This window comes from Pleurodeles waltl, chromosome 11, assembly GCF_031143425.1.
Source record: "Pleurodeles waltl isolate 20211129_DDA chromosome 11, aPleWal1.hap1.20221129, whole genome shotgun sequence".
NCBI classification, from domain to species: domain Eukaryota; kingdom Metazoa; phylum Chordata; class Amphibia; order Caudata; family Salamandridae; genus Pleurodeles; species Pleurodeles waltl.
In genome coordinates this window covers 414,259,789-414,279,468 of record NC_090450.1, presented here as the reverse complement: position 1 = coordinate 414,279,468, position 19,680 = coordinate 414,259,789, and the positions used below count along the sequence as shown (strand labels likewise).

Here is a 19,680-nt window from a genome sequence, read left to right as displayed (position 1 = left end):
CGCAAACCTTTACCCCATTGGTTAGGGGATCTCCAGCCATCGTTCCCACCTTTTACCTCATGCCAGGTATAAATGTGGCACCTCAAGACAGCCATTTCAGAACACTTCTGGACCTGTGGAAGAACAGAAGAGGACTGAACCTGAAGACTGAACCTCTCTCCTGTACCTATGATTAAGAAGTGGACTCTAAAGATCATAGTGCTGAGATCATGTTAAAGGTAAAGGGATACAACAAGCATCAAGAGGCCATTTCCTGTCACTGCCAAACTGACCAGCAGGGACTAGACCTTGACTGGACTCTGCTGTGGTCTCTGACAGTCACTTTGAAAGCCTCCAAGAGCCTCCTATTGGGACTTTTTAAGTGTACCCTGTGGTGGATTGGGACTTAAAGTCAGAAGGTAAAATCTTCTGCCTAGGACAAACCTGGTAGGTGTATTTCCATCAAGGTCTGCGTAAAATATTGCCTAGTTTGTCTTCTATTGCGACCATTGACTATCATAGTGGTTTTGTGCTTCATGGCACTTTTCTTTTTACTTACAAATAAAAAAACTAATATCTCTAGTTCCTGCTGATTAGATTTTTGTAATTGTTGTGTAATTTTGTTTATTACGTTTTACTCTGTTTTTCTAATTGTTTTACAATTTTGTCTTGTTTTGCACTTCAACCTCATTACTATTTTAGTACTGCATAAATATTTTACACAGTGCTCTAAGACTAAGCCTGTCTTTTCTGTGACATAACTACCAGGAAGTAGAGCTCAGTTTAATTTAGTGACTTTGAGGGTTTGCCCTGACAAAGACTATGGTTATTACCCAATGTGGGTATCCCACCAACTGATAACCCAATTTCTTACAAACATGTTTGGAAACCAACAGAGTACTGTAAATAGACAATAACAGAGATGGCACAGTGCATTTGGGTGTATGTATGTATTACTAGAGTGCAGTGTACACTCAAACGGTGTCCTTATACTAGGGCAGGGACACAGAGACGGGAACGAAAATAAAAAGAAAGACTAAGACAAACATCAAAGCACTACAGGATTTTCAAATTCTTTGTTGTTCAAGATTTCCGTTACACTGCAAATTAGTCTGAAGGTGTCAGTTCACTAGGAGTTAGCACCAAAATGTGGTGTATTATCCTCACCTCTACATGCCACTGCTTCCCCAGTGCATTCACCACGCGCCCCTCAATGGGTCTCCGGCATGCCCCACAGATTGGGATTCCCATCTTGTCATGGCACGGTAGACAATACAACTCTCCCTTCAGCTCCCGGGCCTCCACTGTCAGTTCTTTCCTGCAGACACAACAAAATCATGAAATGAAACCCAAAAACAAGACAAAAAAGAAAACACACCTAGTATAAACTTCAAATTATGCTGGCACCTACAGTCCAGAGTACCACTGTGAAGTAATAGCGGAAAGCTGCTGTGTATCAATCTGAAACCAATGTTGTATTTGGGCAGAAAGACACAAATTCGATGCTTCGTTTCAGGACCACCACACTGCTTAATATATGTTCTGCATTCTTATCAGCATTCTGTAGAAGTATCACAGTATAGTACATTAATGTCAGCCTCTGAAGCCTTATCTTAGCCAAGCAAACTGTATAAAGATTTCCTAGTGAAGGCTAGAGTAGGTTTGTAATACACCGGAATCAAAAGGTAAAGTTTGAATTGTATAAATTGCTTGCTCTTCTACACCTGTTCAGGATTTCTGATGGAGGGTGATTTGTCCCTCATTTAGAGTTTAACAATGTCAAAGAATGAAGACTTGCCTCACAAATATTTTTATAATCTCTTCTGAAGGCTTGCACACTTTACCAAAGCTGAGCTGAGGAATTTAAATCTCATTTCTGGTCTTAGGAAATCACAAGGATATTTCCCAGGGCCTCATTGTAATAGGAGAAAAGGGTGTTAACACTCTGGCTAGGAGGATATGACAGTACAGCAGGAATGTGCGACCCAAATCAAGGAGACAGAAATGAAGCATAATGTGCTTGGTGCACTGGACTCGTGTATGATTATTTTGGCTACCCAGTCACCTATGCTCTCAAGAAATTGAGAAAGACGTATACTTGTGACTGGACCAGTCAAACAGCAAAGGATCCTAAAGTGAAGTCTTTCCATGAGTGGGCTTAGTACAGTGTTTGACTTTGTCACTGCCTAACAAGTACTGCAAGAATGTCAGTAATGATACTTTCTGTTTACTGTTACAAAGTCCTGCTAATGAAATAAAACAAAGTTCTCTCTTTAGCACAACATCTCCTTCACAGGATATTCTACCCGCTTACGGTGAGAAATTAAAATAATACTTAAGGATGCCTTGGGGGTAGTGCTTAATAGCAGAAATGCTCAATTTCCACCTGGTCAGTAAGCCTTAGGGATGAAACAGTTCCAGGGGGGTTAAATCAGTGGAAATGATACAGCTCATGTAAAGTTGTTATTGCTAAAGAAAATACGTTTATTAGCAGTAGGGATCCCAACCCTCACAGGTTCGTCACAGCAAGTTAGAAAAAGTAAAGATGAAATAAACAATAAACAATAACTGAGATGACACAGTGCATTTGGGTGTATGTCTGTATTACTAAAGCGCAGAGTACACTCAAATGTTGTCCTTATACTAGGAAAGGGACACAGAGATGGGAACGAAAAGAAAAAAAAGGGCTAAAACCAACATCAAAAAACCACAGGATTAACATAACATTTTTGGCTTTTTGCCAAGTAAGATAATGTTTGGGCTCTGCTGCAGTTCAATGGGTATTTTGTTCAAAAGTTCAGGACCCAGGACCAAAAGGCTGTACCTCCACTGATTTTTTTCTGGCATTCAGTCATTGTGACCTTCGAGAGGGAACCTGATAGAAGGGACCTAGAGAAGGCATGCATTTAGGAGTTGAGATAGAATCTTGAGTCCCTTCTGATAAAAGCCACTGTAATCCAAGCCCAGGACCTTAAACTGAATGAGCTGCTAGACCAGAAAACAGAATTCTGTGCAGCAGTCACCAGCCTGTCATATTATGTATGGTATTGAACTTGTAGATCTGGCCCTCTGGAAGCCTGCAATAGAGAGCATTGGCATAATTAAGGCCAAGAATTCATGGAGCTAACCACCGTTGCATGAGAGGCTAGTAGAAGAATGGGCAAGATCTTTTTGCGGAGACTGACAAAGCTGAAAAAGCATGTTGCCCATATCTTGTAAATTTGAACATTGAATGACTGCCTCTCATCAAACCAGATTCCAGGATTCTTTACTCTCTTTGCTGGAACGGGTAAACTCTCCTTAAATGTGAGCCACATGCTAATAGATCATTCCAAAGGATGTCTGACAATGAAAAGGATTTCACTTTTGGTACAGTTAAGTCTCAGAAAGTTAGTAGCTGTTCATACCTGAATCCCAAGAAAGCCGTCCTTAAGTGGTGGGATCTCAATGCCTTTAAGGCATTCAAGGATCAGCAACAATTGTGTATCATCTGTATAGAAGAATGTCTGAAATCCAAACTTTCTGATTACTTCAACTGAAGGTTGGACATGAACATTAAATAAACAGGGCCCAGGGCTAAACTAAAGGAACCCTGCATCCTGCCATCATTTCTTCAAAACGAATAGTGGGCAGAGCAGAGAGATCACTTTGAAATGGCTTGTGAGAAAAGATCTAAAGCAATTCAGAACTGGGCTAGTCAGATCAAGACCTACCAGATGGACCATGAGAATGGTATGTGTTGCTGTTTGTAGTGTACAAACCTAGCTCAAGTGCAACGAAACACTCAACAGAGTGAATGAACCAAAGGAAGATACAATAACTTGGAGAAGATAAAGGGTTGACTGTCAGGTCAGTGGTTGTGCACCTTGAAGAGGTGTTTCTCAGCTTTTTGACTGCATTCCAGGAGAGTTGGTGCTAATCTGATGCCGAGAGGGGTGTTTTTCCAGATCCAGGGAGCATGAACGGAGAAGCCCTGCCTCCTGCATTTTCCTTCTTGCAGTGTTCTGTTTTCCAGTTTAGCATTATCCAGGGACCTAGCCTGGCACTTTCCTCTAGATGTGGCTGGCTTGCTTTTCCAGGTAAGGTGGGTTCTTGTTGCTCAGGGTTTTACAAATTATGCAGCTAGTGTTGAGCATGTCCCAGGCAGGAAAAGGGAACAATCATAAGTGCCTTCTTCTGAAGCGTAGCGTTGGCTCGCTTTTTACACAAGTCAGGTACTGAAGCCCCATGGAAAGGTATGTACATGGATTACAAGTTAAGACTAGAAAATCTAAATACAAACATTTTTAAAAATGGCCACTGGACAAGGATCAAGAGGGGAGCCTCGTTTGAGGTGATAGCTTCAGTCACTTAGCTGGACACTAGAAATCATACTGAATTATTGCTACCATTGTGCAGGGTATGTTTTCAGGAGGTTAGAACTGGTTCCGCAAATATCTTCCGATGTCTGTATTCTTGTTAAAAAAGAAAGAAGGACAATAATCACAAAGCTCCTACAAAGGTTTATTAGTCAGACTGCGGTTTCCATGGGAGGTGAAAGTGTGAACTACTTTAAAAATACTTTGCAATTGTTGATGTGAGTTCAGGAGATGTGAGGAAAAGAAGACAACCTTAGCAGTGTGTAATGAAAAGTTATTTACATTAGGTAACAATCTTTCTGGTGAAAACTATTTACCTGCAAGCTCCTCACCTCTGAATATCCCAGGTGTCAGTCTGGATCCAAAACTTATGGTAAAGCTCTTCGGCACCAGTAAAGGGTACTGATTCTATCATGACCCCAAAAGGTGAGTTGTGGTAACGTCACTGTAGCCATATAGTGCCCATTTAGTGCCCTTATGTCAGTTCTCCTCTGTTTTTTTAACCCACATTTTTCAAGGTGGAGACAAAAAAGAACCTCAGCAATCAACAGATGCAGTGCAATAAGATAACTTAGCATCTTATTATAATGTCTATGACCTACCTTCAGAAAGGGCAGGAGTGTGAAATTGGTAAGGAATCTGCAGATGAAGTAACCACCACAAAAACTGTTACATATACCTGTGTATGTTAAACACGTGTAATTTGATTATATGTGTGTATTTAGATATGCTCATTTCTTTGTAAATATATATATATATACATATATATACTACTTATAGTTTGAAAATATATAGATATTCTTGTAGGTCTGCTTTGCAAATGTATCTACTACTTATGATTTGAATATATATTACATTTATGCTTTACATGTATATACATCACTGCAGAGTTTACGTAAGTTATTTGATTATATGATTATGGGTCTCTTATTTTATCTATCACAATGCGTAAATATGATCATAACAATTGTATCTGTAAGTGGTTCACTATATAAATATTGTGGAAAATATAAAATAAAGATAATTACTAACCGACCCGGGTCTGTGGGGAATTACTAACCGACCTGGGTCTGTGGTGGTGGCGGCAGAGGAGGAAACGGGCCAAACCGTAGAGGCGTACTGCATGCAGACGTACACTGCACATTTCTGTCCTAAGGTCCTGATGCTGGGGAGCACCTCCGAGAGAAAGAGGCGAGAGGGGTAATGCTGGAAGAGTGCAAATCAACCACCTGCATTTGCTAGCATAAAGACTGCTACAGACACGATTCACAAACGGAGCATATGGTTCTCATTTAATCTCATGCCCTCCTGCTAGGTGGAACAAGGGGCATTAAAACACCATAAGCATTCTCCGTTTTCAGTTTTTTTGTCGTGGCTGTTGGAGCAAGAAAACTGAACTGCTGAGAATGGCCAGCTTCTGAGGAAACATGGACTTGTTAAAGCATGGCAGTAGTTCCTTTTCACAGTTTCTTTATTTTTACTGGATGCTGTTGGATTGATGATTGTTTAGGAGCCTGTGAATCACTGCAGCAAAATTTGACGTGAGCACCTTGCTTTGCTTAAAGGGCTGCTCCGTGTAAGGCATTGGGAAGAGTGCTGGAGAGAACAACCGGGATAGCGCGCTGAGGTCAATGGAATTTCGAACTTTGGCCCGGAGTGGGACTACATCCCCCAGGCTCCTTCGCTCCTGCTTAGGCCCACATAAAGACACGCTTTCACACGCTGCGTGGGCCAAGACGGGGCCGTCTTCGCCAGTCATCACCCGACAGATGCCAGGGTGGGCATATTTTATTGATCTTATGAAGTAAGTGTCTTATGGCTTTTTAATATTAGGTTTTACATGGTTTCCCTTAACTCTGCTGTTTTATGATGGGGAAACGGAAAGCAGCGGATGCTCCTGCATCACTGAGTGGTACAACGAAACCGAAAAAATTATTCAGTAATCAAGCGAGCTCCTCAACCTACCAAGGAACTAATCCCTTAGATGATATTAATACATTGTTTGAAGAGGTAGAGGCCATTTTAAAGAGTAATTCTCACCCTCCGTTTATTAAGAGTGGTACATCTGGGAAGGGGAAAATTCTGGATATATTTAAGAAGAAGAAGCAACTAATTAATTCCTCTGTGGATACTGTTTTCAATGTGGGATCTCAAGCTCCCATGGAAAATAACTCGTCCCCACTGACTGCAGTATCCTGTAGTGCTTTGGGTGCTGCACTCTGTGTGAGTGGTGTCCCCTCTAAGGGAGATGAGGTCTTTCCTCCCCCGCTAAGCCCAGTGAACAGGGTGGTTCCTAACATACTGTGCACAAATCAGTTCGGGCCTCTGGCGGAGGAAGGGGGCCTCCCTGCCTGTGATTCACACACATTGTCTGGAGCCCTTGGTGTTGTCAATACCTTGACCAATTTACCTTCTGATACTGATGGTTTGCTATTGCCAGACAAGGGATTTGATTTGGCCTTCGTTCTCCAGAAGGTGGACGAAGTTAAGAGCCTGGTGCTGCTATTAATGAAAAGTGTGAAGGAGAAACTAACGAAGAAGTGTGGATGCAGATGCCAGATGTCAGACAGGGAGGCAAAGGGGGGTGGGAGTACTTTTCCATTTGAATCAAGGCCGGAAATTGGCATCCCTGTCTTGGGGACAGCTATGCTCCCTCCTTCAGACAATCTATCTATATCTTGTGCAGATGGCTTCCAGCTAGAGCCTGTAAGTGTAAGGAGGATGCATAACACAGCTTTTATTACTAGGAATTCCTTGGGGATTCAAAACCACATCAATGCTCAGTCCGATGTTTTTGTCAATGGGCCTCCTTTTAATTTCTTAACCCATTATTTAGTTTCCCCACTGTTGGCTAGGATGAGCTACTCTTTAGATTCACCAGGACTGGATATTTGTACCTTCGAAGATCCTATTATCTTTACTCTAGAGGAAACTACAGCAGCAATTAATTCTCTAAAATCTGGTAAAGCGCCTGGTCCGGATAAGATACCAGGAGATTTATATAAATCAGAACCAATAATTTAGTCCTGGTATATAAATCTGATTTTGAATAAAATTGCAGCCGGGGTCCAATCCCCAGTACTTGGAAAGGGGCCGAAATAATTCCTATTTATAAAAAGGGTGATGTAAATTCCTCAGCCAATTATAGACATATTAACCTTATTGATAATTTACAGCAAATCTTTGCTAAATAACTTTTAGAGAGGCTACTAAGATGGGTACAAGATTCTCAGGTGCTATCCCCATTACAGGCGGGCTTTCGCCCAAAAACCAGTATGATAGACCAGGTTTTTAGGCTGATGCTTTTATATTGGAAATATGTAGTCCTTGCCAAGCAATATTTATGTGTTTTTTGTGGACATTCGATCTGCTTTCAATTTGGTCCCAAGCAAAAAACTATGGGAAGTATTACATAGAATGAGTACTCCTACTAATATAATCCATCTTTTACAACGGTTACATGAAAATACATATGCTCAGGTGAGATGGGACAATCAGGGAGAGTTGACAGAACATATTCCCACCCAGAGGGGGGTTCGCCAGGGTTGTGTTTTGGCCCCTACTCTATTTAATTTATTTATTAACGAGGTGGTACAAACTTTGTTTTCTTGTCAGAATGATGCTCCCTCTCTGAATGCGCAGACAATCCCTATCCTACTTTTTGCTGACGATTCTCTTCTTATTTCTATGTCCCCAATGGGCCTTCAGATTCTTGTTGATGGGTTTAAATCAGTGGTTCCCAAACATTTTCGACCCACGGCTCCCTTGATCTATTGGCCACTGGCTGCGGCTCCCCATTATGTTACTTTTTGTTGGCGGGTGGGGGATGTAAGCCTGGCCTAGGGAGTACATCCATTTTTCTCCCTGAAAAGAATTGGGATGACGCCAATGAAGGTATTGTAATTCTATATATAACTGTAAAAAATAAAAATGTAACAGTTGTTTAATTACAGCATGCATAGGGTTTTTTAGTAAGGGGAAAATATTGGTTGACGGTAACCCTAGTAAAATGGGCAGGTCTCATTTTTATGTAGTTATAACATAACTGTTTAAATATTGTGAAATGTAGAATCCCTTTATTTGTGTTTAACCACCAGAGGGCGCTCAAGGACAAAATTAAAAAAGAGCTGCTACAACTGAGTAGTTTTATTTTGTACGAACTGGCCCAAGGGCTATAAATAGCTCAATGGTTCCCAAACTGTGTGCGGCGCCCCTGGCTAGTTTTGATGGCGCACCAGCGAGCCGCGGCGCACAGATTGGGAACCACTGGTTTAAATCATTCTGTGTAGATTATGGCCTGGATCTGAATGTCAGTAAAACCAAATTAATGGTGATCAGTCCAGGACCAAGTAGGAGATGTACTATCATTTTGGATGGGATTCCCTTAAGTAAGGTTAGATCAACAGACTATTTGGGTATGAGGATATCAAATAATCTACACTGGGAGGACCAGATCAGCAAAAGTGTGGGGCTTCAGCTCTGCATCCAAAGTTGTATCCCCAGCTATTAAAATTTATTTGGCAAAAGCGCAGGGTGCGGCCGCTTATGGTGCTGAGATGTGGGGGTTCTGTAGTAGTAAAAGACTATCTGTGGGAGAAAATAATTTTGCCAGGGCTTTAATTGCGTGCCCTCGTAGCACACCCCTGATTCCGGTGTTTCTGGATCTCGGGTTCAATCGCATAGCTGATCTGATAGCTCTAAGACCACTACTTTTCTGGATTAAGATTTGGACTACCCCTGAACTTTCCATATATAGGGACTCCCAAAAAGATTGAAAGTAGTTTCCATTCCTTGGTTTAGACATGTGTCAAACTGGTTCCGTATGTTTGGGTTGTGTAGTTATTGGGAGAACCCACAAATTTGGTGAAAAATCATAAATCTACTCTAAAAACAGCTTATTGGTCCCATGTAAGAAACAACTGTATTCGTTGCAAATCATATGGTCGGTTGACCTATTTATATATCGATTTTAAGTGGTATCCTCAGTACGAACTCTGTTTGTATTTTATACCTAACTTGCTGGGGAAGGGTTTGTATGCTCGTTTTCGTTTTGGGTGTTTACCGTTGTTGTCCCTAACAAGTAGTTGGGGATCACCTTCAACTTCTGATTTATGCCCTGCCTGCCGTGGCAGTATTGAATCTGTTGAACATTTCGTGTTTTTTGTCCTGCATACTCCATTCCCCGATCAAAATGGATTCGTACAACTGGCCGAAATTTCTGTTTAAACCATTGTCGCACTGCTTTAAGGATTTTAAAAAGTGATAGTTCTAATCTTTTAATCCTTGCGGTTAGCAAGTTCCTTGTGGCCCCTTGGCATATACGAACACGTTCTCTTAAATAACCATTTAAAAATATCATGTATATAAGTAAGTTATAGTTATGAAGTGGGAGGTTTTATATTTTATTATAACAATTGTATGTCTCTATTATCCTGGTCTATGTCTTAAATGTTTTATGAGTTTAAATTGATTTACGGATGCTTTGATGGTTACGTTGACCGAATAAAGCTTGTTTTTTATGAAAAAAATAAATAAAGATAAACAAATATAAATATATAAAATAAACACCTGAAAGTCTGAGTTTCTAATTATTTATCCATACAAGCACATACGGGACTTCCTTTAATACAACTTTATCTCTCTTTATTATTTTCCATATACATGTATGCCTTCCTATGTAGTTATGAATCTATATATCATATTACTCCTACAGTAAAGAAGAAAGACTTAAACTCTCTCCAGTGCACTACTCTATGTCTCATCCCATTCCTCTCTCAATATATCACCGTCCTCCACTTATCCCAACATCATTATTAACTCTCAATAACATTTCCTTTCTCCTCTTCTCTCCTCTATCCCAGCTTTGACTCATCCCAAACCTCCTTTCACTACTATAATCTCCCAAATAACACTTTCTAGACTCTTCCCCTCCTCTGACTCTTCCCAAACCTCATTTTATTATGATTTCCCTAATAACTCTTTCTAGACTCTTTCATCCACTATATCTCCTTTGACTCATCTCAAACTTCATTTTACTACAATGATCTCCAAAACATCATTCTCTAGACTCTTCGGTCCTCTCTCTCTCATTTATCCTATTAAATCCAACTAAAAGACTCACATGTTCCATTGCTCAAAACTAAAAACATATGTTTCCATATACTAATCCACTACTTATTCATTATGGATTCCAAAGTAGCGTGCTACTCGGAATAAAGTGCTTCAATCCCTCATCAGGGGTTGAAAGCGCTATATAAATACTGTTAGAAATGGGGTCTTTGGTTGACAGTCAGGTTACCCCCTGTTCAAGCAAGGACCCTCACTCTAGTCAGGGTAAAAGAGAATCACCCTCAGCTAACCCCTGCTTACCCCCTTGGTAGCTTGGCAGAGCAGTAGGCTTAACCTCAGAGTGCTAGGCGTAAAGTATTCGTACCAACACACACAGTAACTCAATGAAAACACTACAAAATGACACAACCCAGGTTTAGAAAAATAGGAAATATTTATCTAAACAAAACAAGACCAAAACGACAAAAATCCACCATACACAAGTCAAGTAATTAATTAAAAATCAAAAAGAGTCTTTAAGTAATTTTAAAAACACACTAGCGCTGCTAGAGTGAAAATGTACCTGGTGTGCGTCAAAAATAACCCCGCACGGGCGGGCGTGCGTCGAAAATAACTCCGCACGGCGGTACTCGAGTCAAAAATCCAGCCGCACAATGAGTCGAAGGTCCAGCCGCGCAGGTTGCGATCTCCCAGCCTCCGTCAGCGATGCTGCGCGTCGTTTCTCCTGCTCCGGGCGTCGATTCTTCGGTCGCGTTTCCTGCGAGCGTCGTTTCTCAGCTGCGGAGCGGGCGGCGCGTCGTTTTTCAGCCGCAGATCGGATTTGCGTCGATCTTTTCCCCGCACGGCGCTTGGTGCGTGGATTTTCTTGTCTTTAGGCTGCCAGCTTCTCCTTTCAGGGTCCCAGGAACTGGATGGGCACCACAGGGCAGGGTAGGAGTCTCTCCAGAGACTCCAGGTGCTGGCAGAGAGAAGTCTTTGCTCTCCCTGAGACTTCAAACAACAGGAGGCAAGCTCTAGATCAAGCCCTTGGAGATTTCTTCTCAAGATGGAAGGCACACAAAGTCCAGTCTTTGCCCTCTTACTCTGGCAGAAGCAGCACTGCAGGAAAGCTCCACAAAGCACAGTCACAGGCAGGGCAGCACTTCCTCCTCAGCTAACAGCTCTTCTCCAGGCAGAGGTTCCTCTTGATTCCAGAAGTGTTTCTGAAGTCTGTAGATTTGGGTGCCCTTCTTATACCCATTTTAGTCTTTGAAGTCACCTTTCTTCAAAGGGGACTCACACCTACTTGTGAAATCCTGCCTTGCCCAGGCAAGGCCTCAGACACACACCAGGGGGTTGGAGTCGGCATTGTTAGAGGCAGGCACAGTCCTTTCAGATGAGAGTGACCACTCCACCCCTCCCTCCTAGCAGAGATGGCTAATCAGGAAATGCAGGTTACACCCCAGCTCCCTTTGTGTCACTGTCTGGTGTGAGGTGAAAAACAACCCAACTGTCAACTGACCCAGACAGGGAATCCACAAACAAGGCAGAGTCACAGAATGGTTTAAGCAAGAAAATGCTCACTTTCAAAAAAAGTGGCATTTTCAAACGCACAATCTTAAAATCAACTTTACTAAAAGATGTATTTTTAAATTGTGAGCTCAGGGACCCCAAACTCCACATGTCCATCTACTCTCTAGGGGAATCTACGCTTTAATCATATTTAAAGGTAGCCCCCATATTATCCTATGAGAGAGACAGTCCTTGCAACAGTGAAAAACGAATTTAGCAGTATTTCACTGTCAGGACATATAAACCACATTACTATATGTCCTACCTTATCCATATACTGCACCCTGCCCTTGGGGCTACCTAGGGCCTACCTTAGGGATGCCTTACATGTAAGAAAAGGGAAGGTTTAGGCCTGGCAAGTGGGTACACTTGCCAAGTCGAATTTACAGTGTAAAAATACACACACAGACACTGCAGTGGCAGGCCTGAGGCATGATCACAGAGCTACTTATGTGGGTGGCACAACCAGTGCTGCAGGCCCACTAGTAGCATTTGATTTACAGGCCCTGGGCACCTCTAGTGCACTTTACTAGGGACTTAACAGTAAAACAAATATGCCAATCATGGAGAACCAATTACGTACATATTTTAAACAGGAGCACTTGCACTTTAGCACTGGTTAACAGTGGTAAAGTGCCCAGAGTAACAAACACAATAAAATCAGAGTCCAGCACACATCAACAACCTGGGGAACAGAGGCAAAAAGTTAAGGGAGACCACGCCAAGGATGAAAAGTCTAACACGTGTCCCCCCCAGCTAAAAGTGGGGAGCAACTACCCAACCTCATGGGAGTTCTCATCACTAAGGCGGAAGAACCTGGACAGACCATCAGCATTGGCGTGCTCTGTACCAGGACGATGTTCCACCGTAAAGTCCATCCGCTGTAGGGAAATGGACCACCTCAACAGTTTTGGATTCTCACCCCTCATCTGCATTAACCATCTGAGGGGCCTGTGGTCGGTCTGAACTCGGAAGTGAGTCCCAAACAAGTAGGGTCTTAGCTTCGTCAGTGCCCAGACCACTGCAAACGCTTCGCGTTCTATGGCACTCCACCTACGTTCCCTGGGTAGTAACCTCCTGCTAATGAAGGCTACGGGTTGATCTAGGCCCTCTTCATTAAGCTGTGAGAGTACTGCTCCAATACCATGCTCTGAGGCGTCTGTTTGCACAACAAACTCCTTGGAGTAGTCAGGTGCCTGCAGCACAGGTGCTGTGCACATGGCAGCCTTCAGGGCATCAAAAGCGTTCTGGCAAGCCTCTGTCCAGATCACTTTCTTGGGTTGCTTCTTGGAAGTCAACTCAGTTAAGGGGGTAACAATGGTACCATATCCCTTAACAAACCTCCGGTAATATCCTGTGAGACCTAAAAAGGCTCTCACTTCAGTCTGGGTCTTGGGAGGCTCCCAAGCCAGAATTGTATCAATCTTAGGCTGTAGGGGTGCCACCTGGCCACTCCCCACCTGGTGTCCTAAGTACACCACAGAACCCTGCCCTATTTGGCACTTGCTCGCCTTAATAGTGAGGCCTGCCTTCTGCAGGGCCTCTAACACTCTCCAGAGGTGTTGCAGGTGTTCCTCCCATGTGGAACTAAACACAGCAATGTCATCCAGGTAGGCGGCACTGAACTCACCCAGTCCTGCCAACACCTGGTTGACCAACCTCTGAAAGGTGGCAGGAGCGTTCTTCATCCCAAAGGGCATCACATTGAAGTGGAAGTGCCCATCTGGGGTAGAGAATGCTGACCTCTCCTTTGCCCCCTCAGTTAAGGCAATCTGCCAGTACCCACATGTTAAATCAAACGTACTGAGGTACTTGGCAGCTCCTAACCGATCAATGAGCTCATAAGCTCGGGGGATGGGGTGTGCGTCAGTCTTGCTGACCGCATTGAGACCCCGGTAGTCCACACAGAACCTAAGTTCTGGAGTGGCACCAGGAGCAGCAGCCTTTGGGACCAAGACCACTGGGCTGGCCCAAGGACTGCTGGAGCGCTCAATAACCCCTAGGGTTAACATTTTGGAGACTTCCTCCTTAATGCAAGCCCTGACCCTGTCAGTCACCCTGTAAACCTTATGTTTAACAGGTGTACTGTCCCCAGTGTCCACATCATGTGTGCACAGGTGTGTGACTCCTGGGATCAGGGAAAACAGCGAGGCGAACTGCCCCAGCACGTGGCGACAGTCCCTCTGCTGTTCCTCAGTCAGGGAGGGGGAGAGGATCACTCCCTCCACAGACCCATCTTTCTCTCCTGCAGACAGGAGGTCAGGAAGAGGCTCACTCTCTTCCTCCACCCCGTCATCTGTCGCTAGGAGCATGGATAGCTCAGTTCGCTCAAAGTGTGGTTTGAGGCGGTTGACATGTAGGACCCTCAAAGGGTTCCTGGGGGATTGCAAGTCTACCAAATAGGTGACCTCGCTCTTTCTTTCCACCACCTCAAAAGGCCCAGTCCACTTATCTTGGAGAGCCCTAGGCTCCACTGGTGCCATGACCCACACTTTTCGTCCAGGCTGAAACTCAACCAGAGTGGCATTCTGGTCGTACCACCGTTACATATCCTCCTGGCTTGCTTCCAGGTTCTCCTGAGCGAGACTCCTCAAGCGGGCAGTCTGGTTTCTTAGTGCCAGCATGTAGCTAAATACATCCTGGGGTGGTTTACTAGGAGCTTTCTCCAAAGCCTCCTTCACCAGACTGAGCGGTCCCCTCACAGGGTGGCCATAGATGAGCTCAAAGGGGCTAAAGCCAAGTCCCTTTTGAGGCACCTCCCTGTAAGCGAACAGAAGGCATGGCAAGAGGACGTCCCACTTACGCCTCAAGGGCTCTGACAGGCCCTGAATCATGCCTTTCAAGGTGCGGTTGAATCTCTCAACCAGACCATTACTTTGGGGGTGGTAAGGGGTGGTGAACTTGTAGGTTACCCCACACACCTTCCACAGAGACTTCATATAAGTGGATATGAAGTTTGTACCTCTATCAGATACCACCTCCTTGGGGAACCCCATGCGGGTAAAGACCCCCTTCAAGGCACGTCCCACCACGGGGGCAGTGACCGTCCTTAGAGGAATGGCTTCTGGGTACCGCGTGGCATGGTCCACCAAGACCAGGATGAACCTGTTGCCCATGGCTGTCTTGGGATCCAGAGGCCCCACAATGTCAATTCCTACCCTTTCAAAGGGAGTACTGACTACAGGTAAAGGTTGGAGGGGAGCTTTGCATTTCCCCCCACTCTTGCCACTTGCCTGACAAGTCTGACAAGACCTACAATAAGCAGCTGACTGCTTGTGCATTAAGGGCCAGTAAAAGTGGGAGACAAGCCTCTTATAGGTCTTGTCCTGCCCTAGATGTCCTGCCAAAGGCACATCATGAGCCAAACCCAATAGGAAGGCCCTGAAGCACTGGGGTACCACCAGCATACGAGCTGACCCAGGCTCAGGAACCTTAGGCTCACTATACAGGAGGTCATCCTCCCAGTAAATCAGGTGAGTACCTGGCGCCTCGCCAGCCGCCTGGGCTGCAGCCTGCTGCCGCAGCCCCTTAAGAGTAGGGCACTCCTTCTGCGCTGTGCAGAATGCTTCCCTGGTGGGTCCCCCTTCCTGCTGCCACTGTGACAGCTCAGGGACCTCCCCCAGTTCAGCCACCTGTTCCCCTGTAGGCTCCGGGGCAGCACCCTCAGGCTCTGCCTTCTCCCGGACCGTGGGAACTTCTGGGGCCGGTTTCCCGCGCCCCCGGCCCTTCCTCTTCTTGGCGGTCCCCTGGGCCACTGTTTCAGGCTCCAGGGGCTCTTGACTACCCTGATTGGCTGCCATAGACCGGGTGGATACGCATACCCACCCAGGCAGACCCAACATCTCCAAGTGAGACCTGTGTTCCACCTCCTTCCAAGGGGAATCCTCCAGGTCGTTACCTAGCAAACAATCAACAGGCATGGTTGGACTCACAGCTACTTTCCAGGAACCTGAGACCCCCCCCCATTCAAAGGGAACCTGCGCCACTCTGCAGAGGCGCTCAGAGTTGTCTACCGCAACTACTTGGTGAAGTACCCGGGGATCAATCTGCTCTTCAGACACCAGGTGACTCCTCACTGTAGTCACACTGGCTCCTGTGTCTCTCAGAGCCTCCACCCTCTATCCATTGATGGTCACCCATTGCCTGTACTTCTTAGTGTTATCAGGCACTAGGTTTCTCTGGACCATCTCACTGTCCCCTAGTGAGACAAGGGTCATTTCTGCTGGTTCCCACCCACCTGAAACCAACTCCTCCCCAAGCGCTACACTGGCCAAACCCTGGGACGGTGCACCAGTGGGTGCCGGTGTACTTCTGGGGCATTTGGGGTCCCCCCTCACATGACCCACCTGGTCACATGCATAGCACTTACGTGGGGGACCACCTGCCACTGGCTTCCCTTTGGACAACCATGGCTTCTTTTCACTGGGGGGTTGGGAATCCTTACCGTGGGAATCAGTTTGGGGCCCTTTTGAGAACTCCCCCTGTTTGCCCTTACCCCCCGCTTTCTTCTGAGAGGGACCCTGCCCACCCTTGGCGTGGTCTCCCCCATACCTCTTTTGGACCCTGGTGCTCTCCCAGCGGTCCGCTTCCTGCGCAAGCTTCCTGGGGTCAGTCAGCTTGCTGTCAATGAGGTGCTGGCGCAGCTCTGGAAAACATAAACTGTACAAGTGCTCCCAAGCAATTAAATTGTAAAGCCCCTCATACGTGTTTACCTTACTGCCCTTCACCCAACCATCCAGTGACCTGCAAAAAGAATCAACACATTCCAACCATGTTTGGGATTCCTTTCTCTTGTAGGATCTAAACTTCTCCTTGTACTGCTCAGGGGTGAGACCATACCTGGTAAGTAAGGCCTCCTTCATGACAGGGTAGGTGAGATCCTGAGCATCCTCTAAGGCTGTCAGTGTGTCCCTCCCCTCTGCCTCAAAATGCTTCCACAGGGCTGCCCCCCAATGAGCTTCAGGGACCAGGTTCATGTGGAGAGCTGACTCATAACCCTTGAACCACAAGCAGATATCATCATCCCTCTTATAATCCCTCACAAGGTCTTTTGGGATGTGTACCCTTCTCTCAGGCTGCACTGTAGGATTGCTGCCACCATCTCTACTGGACTGACTCCTCTGATCTATCTCTTTTAAACTGAGCTCATGAGCCATGGCTAACTTCCTTTCCTCAATGGCCAGCTTTCTCTGTTCCATCTCTAGACTGAGCTTTTTCAACTCCAATTGGTACTCCCTCACTGCCTGTCTGTCCTGTAACTCTTCAGGTGTCAGACCCTTGGAGGATACACTGCTACTTGCCCTAGAGACTCCTTCCCTGGGAATAACAGGCCCCCCCAATATACCATTCTGTACTGATTGCTCTCTCTCCTCATCCTGATCCTGATCCTCCTCATCCTCAGTGTGCTCTCCAGTGCTTCTGGTTGTCACCCAGGCCCTCAGCGCCTTTTTCAGCTCATCCTTCTTGGAAGAGCTCTTAATGGGACAACCAAAGTTTTAACACAACTGCTTTAGCTGAGCCTTGTTATAACTATCCAATTGCTTCAGGTCAAAAACAGCTTCAACTGGTGCATCTCCAAGTAGAGACATGATAAAAGGTTAAAAGAGTGCAAAGTTCCAAATGCAGAAAAGCAAGTTCTCAAATGAAGTTCCAGAAAAGTCAATCACCGGATCAGCGAAAAAAAGAAACTGAATGCAGAGCAAAAACAGTCCAAATAGAAAAAAACAAAAATCACAAGACTAGTAGTATGTGGTCACGTAGTGGTCTGAACTCAAACAGTAGTGTACACTTAATTACTGTATGTCAAGCACAAATACAAGTCCAAATCCCGACCGCTGATCACCAATGTTAGAAATGGGGTCTTTGGTTGACAGTCAGGTTACCCCCTGTTCAAGCAAGGACCCTCACTCTAGTCAGGGTAAAAGAGAATCACCCTCAGCTAACCCCTGCTTACCCCCTTGGTAGCTTGGCAGAGCAGTAGGCTTAACCTCAGAGTGCTAGGCGTAAAGTATTCGTACCAACACACACAGTAACTCAATGAAAACACTACAAAATGACACAACCCAGGTTTAGAAAAATAGGAAATATTTATCTAAACAAAACAAGACCAAAACGACAAAAATCCACCATACACAAGTCAAGTTATTAATTAAAAATCAAAAAGAGTCTTTAAGTAATTTTAAAAACACACTAGCGCTGCTAGAGTGAAAATGTACCTGGTGTGCGTCAAAAATAACCCCGCACGGGCGGGCGTGCGTCGAAAATAACTCCGCACGGCGGTACTCGAGTCAAAAATCCAGCCGCACAATGAGTCGAAGGTCCAGCCGCGCAGGTTGCGATCTCCCAGCCTCCGTCAGCGATGCTGCGCGTCGTTTCTCCTGCTCCGGGCGTCGATTCTTCGGTCGCGTTTCCTGCGAGCACCGTTTCTCAGCTGCGGAGCGGGCGGCGCGTCGTTTTTCAGCCGCAGATCGGATTCGCGTCAATCTTTTCCCCGCACGGCGCTCGGTGCGTGGATTTTCTTGTCTTTAGGCTGCCAGCTTCTCCTTTCAGGGTCCCAGGAACTGGATGGGCACCACAGGGCAGGGTAGGAGTCTCTCCAGAGACTCCAGGTGCTGGCAGAGAGAAGTCTTTGCTGTCCCTGAGACTTCAAACAACAGGAGGCAAGCTCTAGATCAAGCCCTTGGAGATTTCTTCTCAAGATGGAAGGCACACAAAGTCCAGTCTTTGCCCTCTTACTCTGGCAGAAGCAGCACTGCAGGAAAGCTCCACAAAGCACAGTCACAGGCAGGGCAGCACTTCCTCCTCAGCTAACAGCTCTTCTCCAGGCAGAGGTTCCTCTTGATTCCAGAAGTGTTTCTGAAGTCTGTAGATTTGGGTGCCCTTCTTATACCCATTTTAGTCTTTGAAGTCACCTTTCTTCAAAGGGGACTCACACCTACTTGTGAAATCCTGCCTTGCCCAGGCAAGGCCTCAGACACACACCAGGGGGTTGGAGTCGGCATTGTTAGAGGCAGGCACAGTCCTTTCAGATGAGAGTGACCACTCCACCCCTCCCTCCTAGCAGAGATGGCTAATCAGGAAATGCAGGTTACACCCCAGCTCCCTTTGTGTCACTGTCTGGTGTGAGGTGAAAAACAACCCAACTGTCAACTGACCCAGACAGGGAATCCACAAACAAGGCAGAGTCACAGAATGGTTTAAGCAAGAAAATGCTCACTTTCTAAAAGTGGCATTTTCAAACGCACAATCTTAAAATCAACTTTACTAAAAGATGTATTTTTAAATTGTGAGCTCAGGGACCCCAAACTCCACATGTCCATCTACTCTCTAGGGGAATCTACGCTTTAATCATATTTAAAGGTAGCCCCCATATTATCCTATGAGAGAGACCGTCCTTGCAACAGTGAAAAACGAATTTAGCAGTATTTCACTGTCAGGACATATAAACCACATTACTTTATGTCCTACCTTATCCATAAACTGCACCCTGCCCTTGGGGCTACCTAGGGCCTACCTTAGGGATGCCTTACATGTAAGAAAAGGGAAGGTTTAGGCCTGGCAAGTGGGTACACTTGCCAAGTCGAATTTACAGTGTAAAAATACACACACAGACACTGCAGTGGCAGGCCTGAGGCATGATCACAGAGCTACTTATGTGGGTGGCACAACCAGTGCTGCAGGGCCACTAGTAGCATTTGATTTACAGGCCCTGGGCACCTCTAGT

The 19,680-nt window shown here is 45.3% G+C and overlaps 1 protein-coding gene across 1 annotated transcript in view; it reads right to left on the bottom strand.

The window, feature by feature from the left end:
* Positions 1–19,680, bottom strand: part of LIMS2 (LIM zinc finger domain containing 2) — a 360,835-nt gene that overhangs the window by 140,968 nt on the left and 200,187 nt on the right. Inside the window, exon 6 of the mRNA XM_069213748.1 lies at positions 1,147–1,297. Coding sequence (XP_069069849.1) covers positions 1,147–1,297 — 151 coding nt within the window. The remainder of the gene's footprint in view (positions 1–1,146; positions 1,298–19,680) is intronic.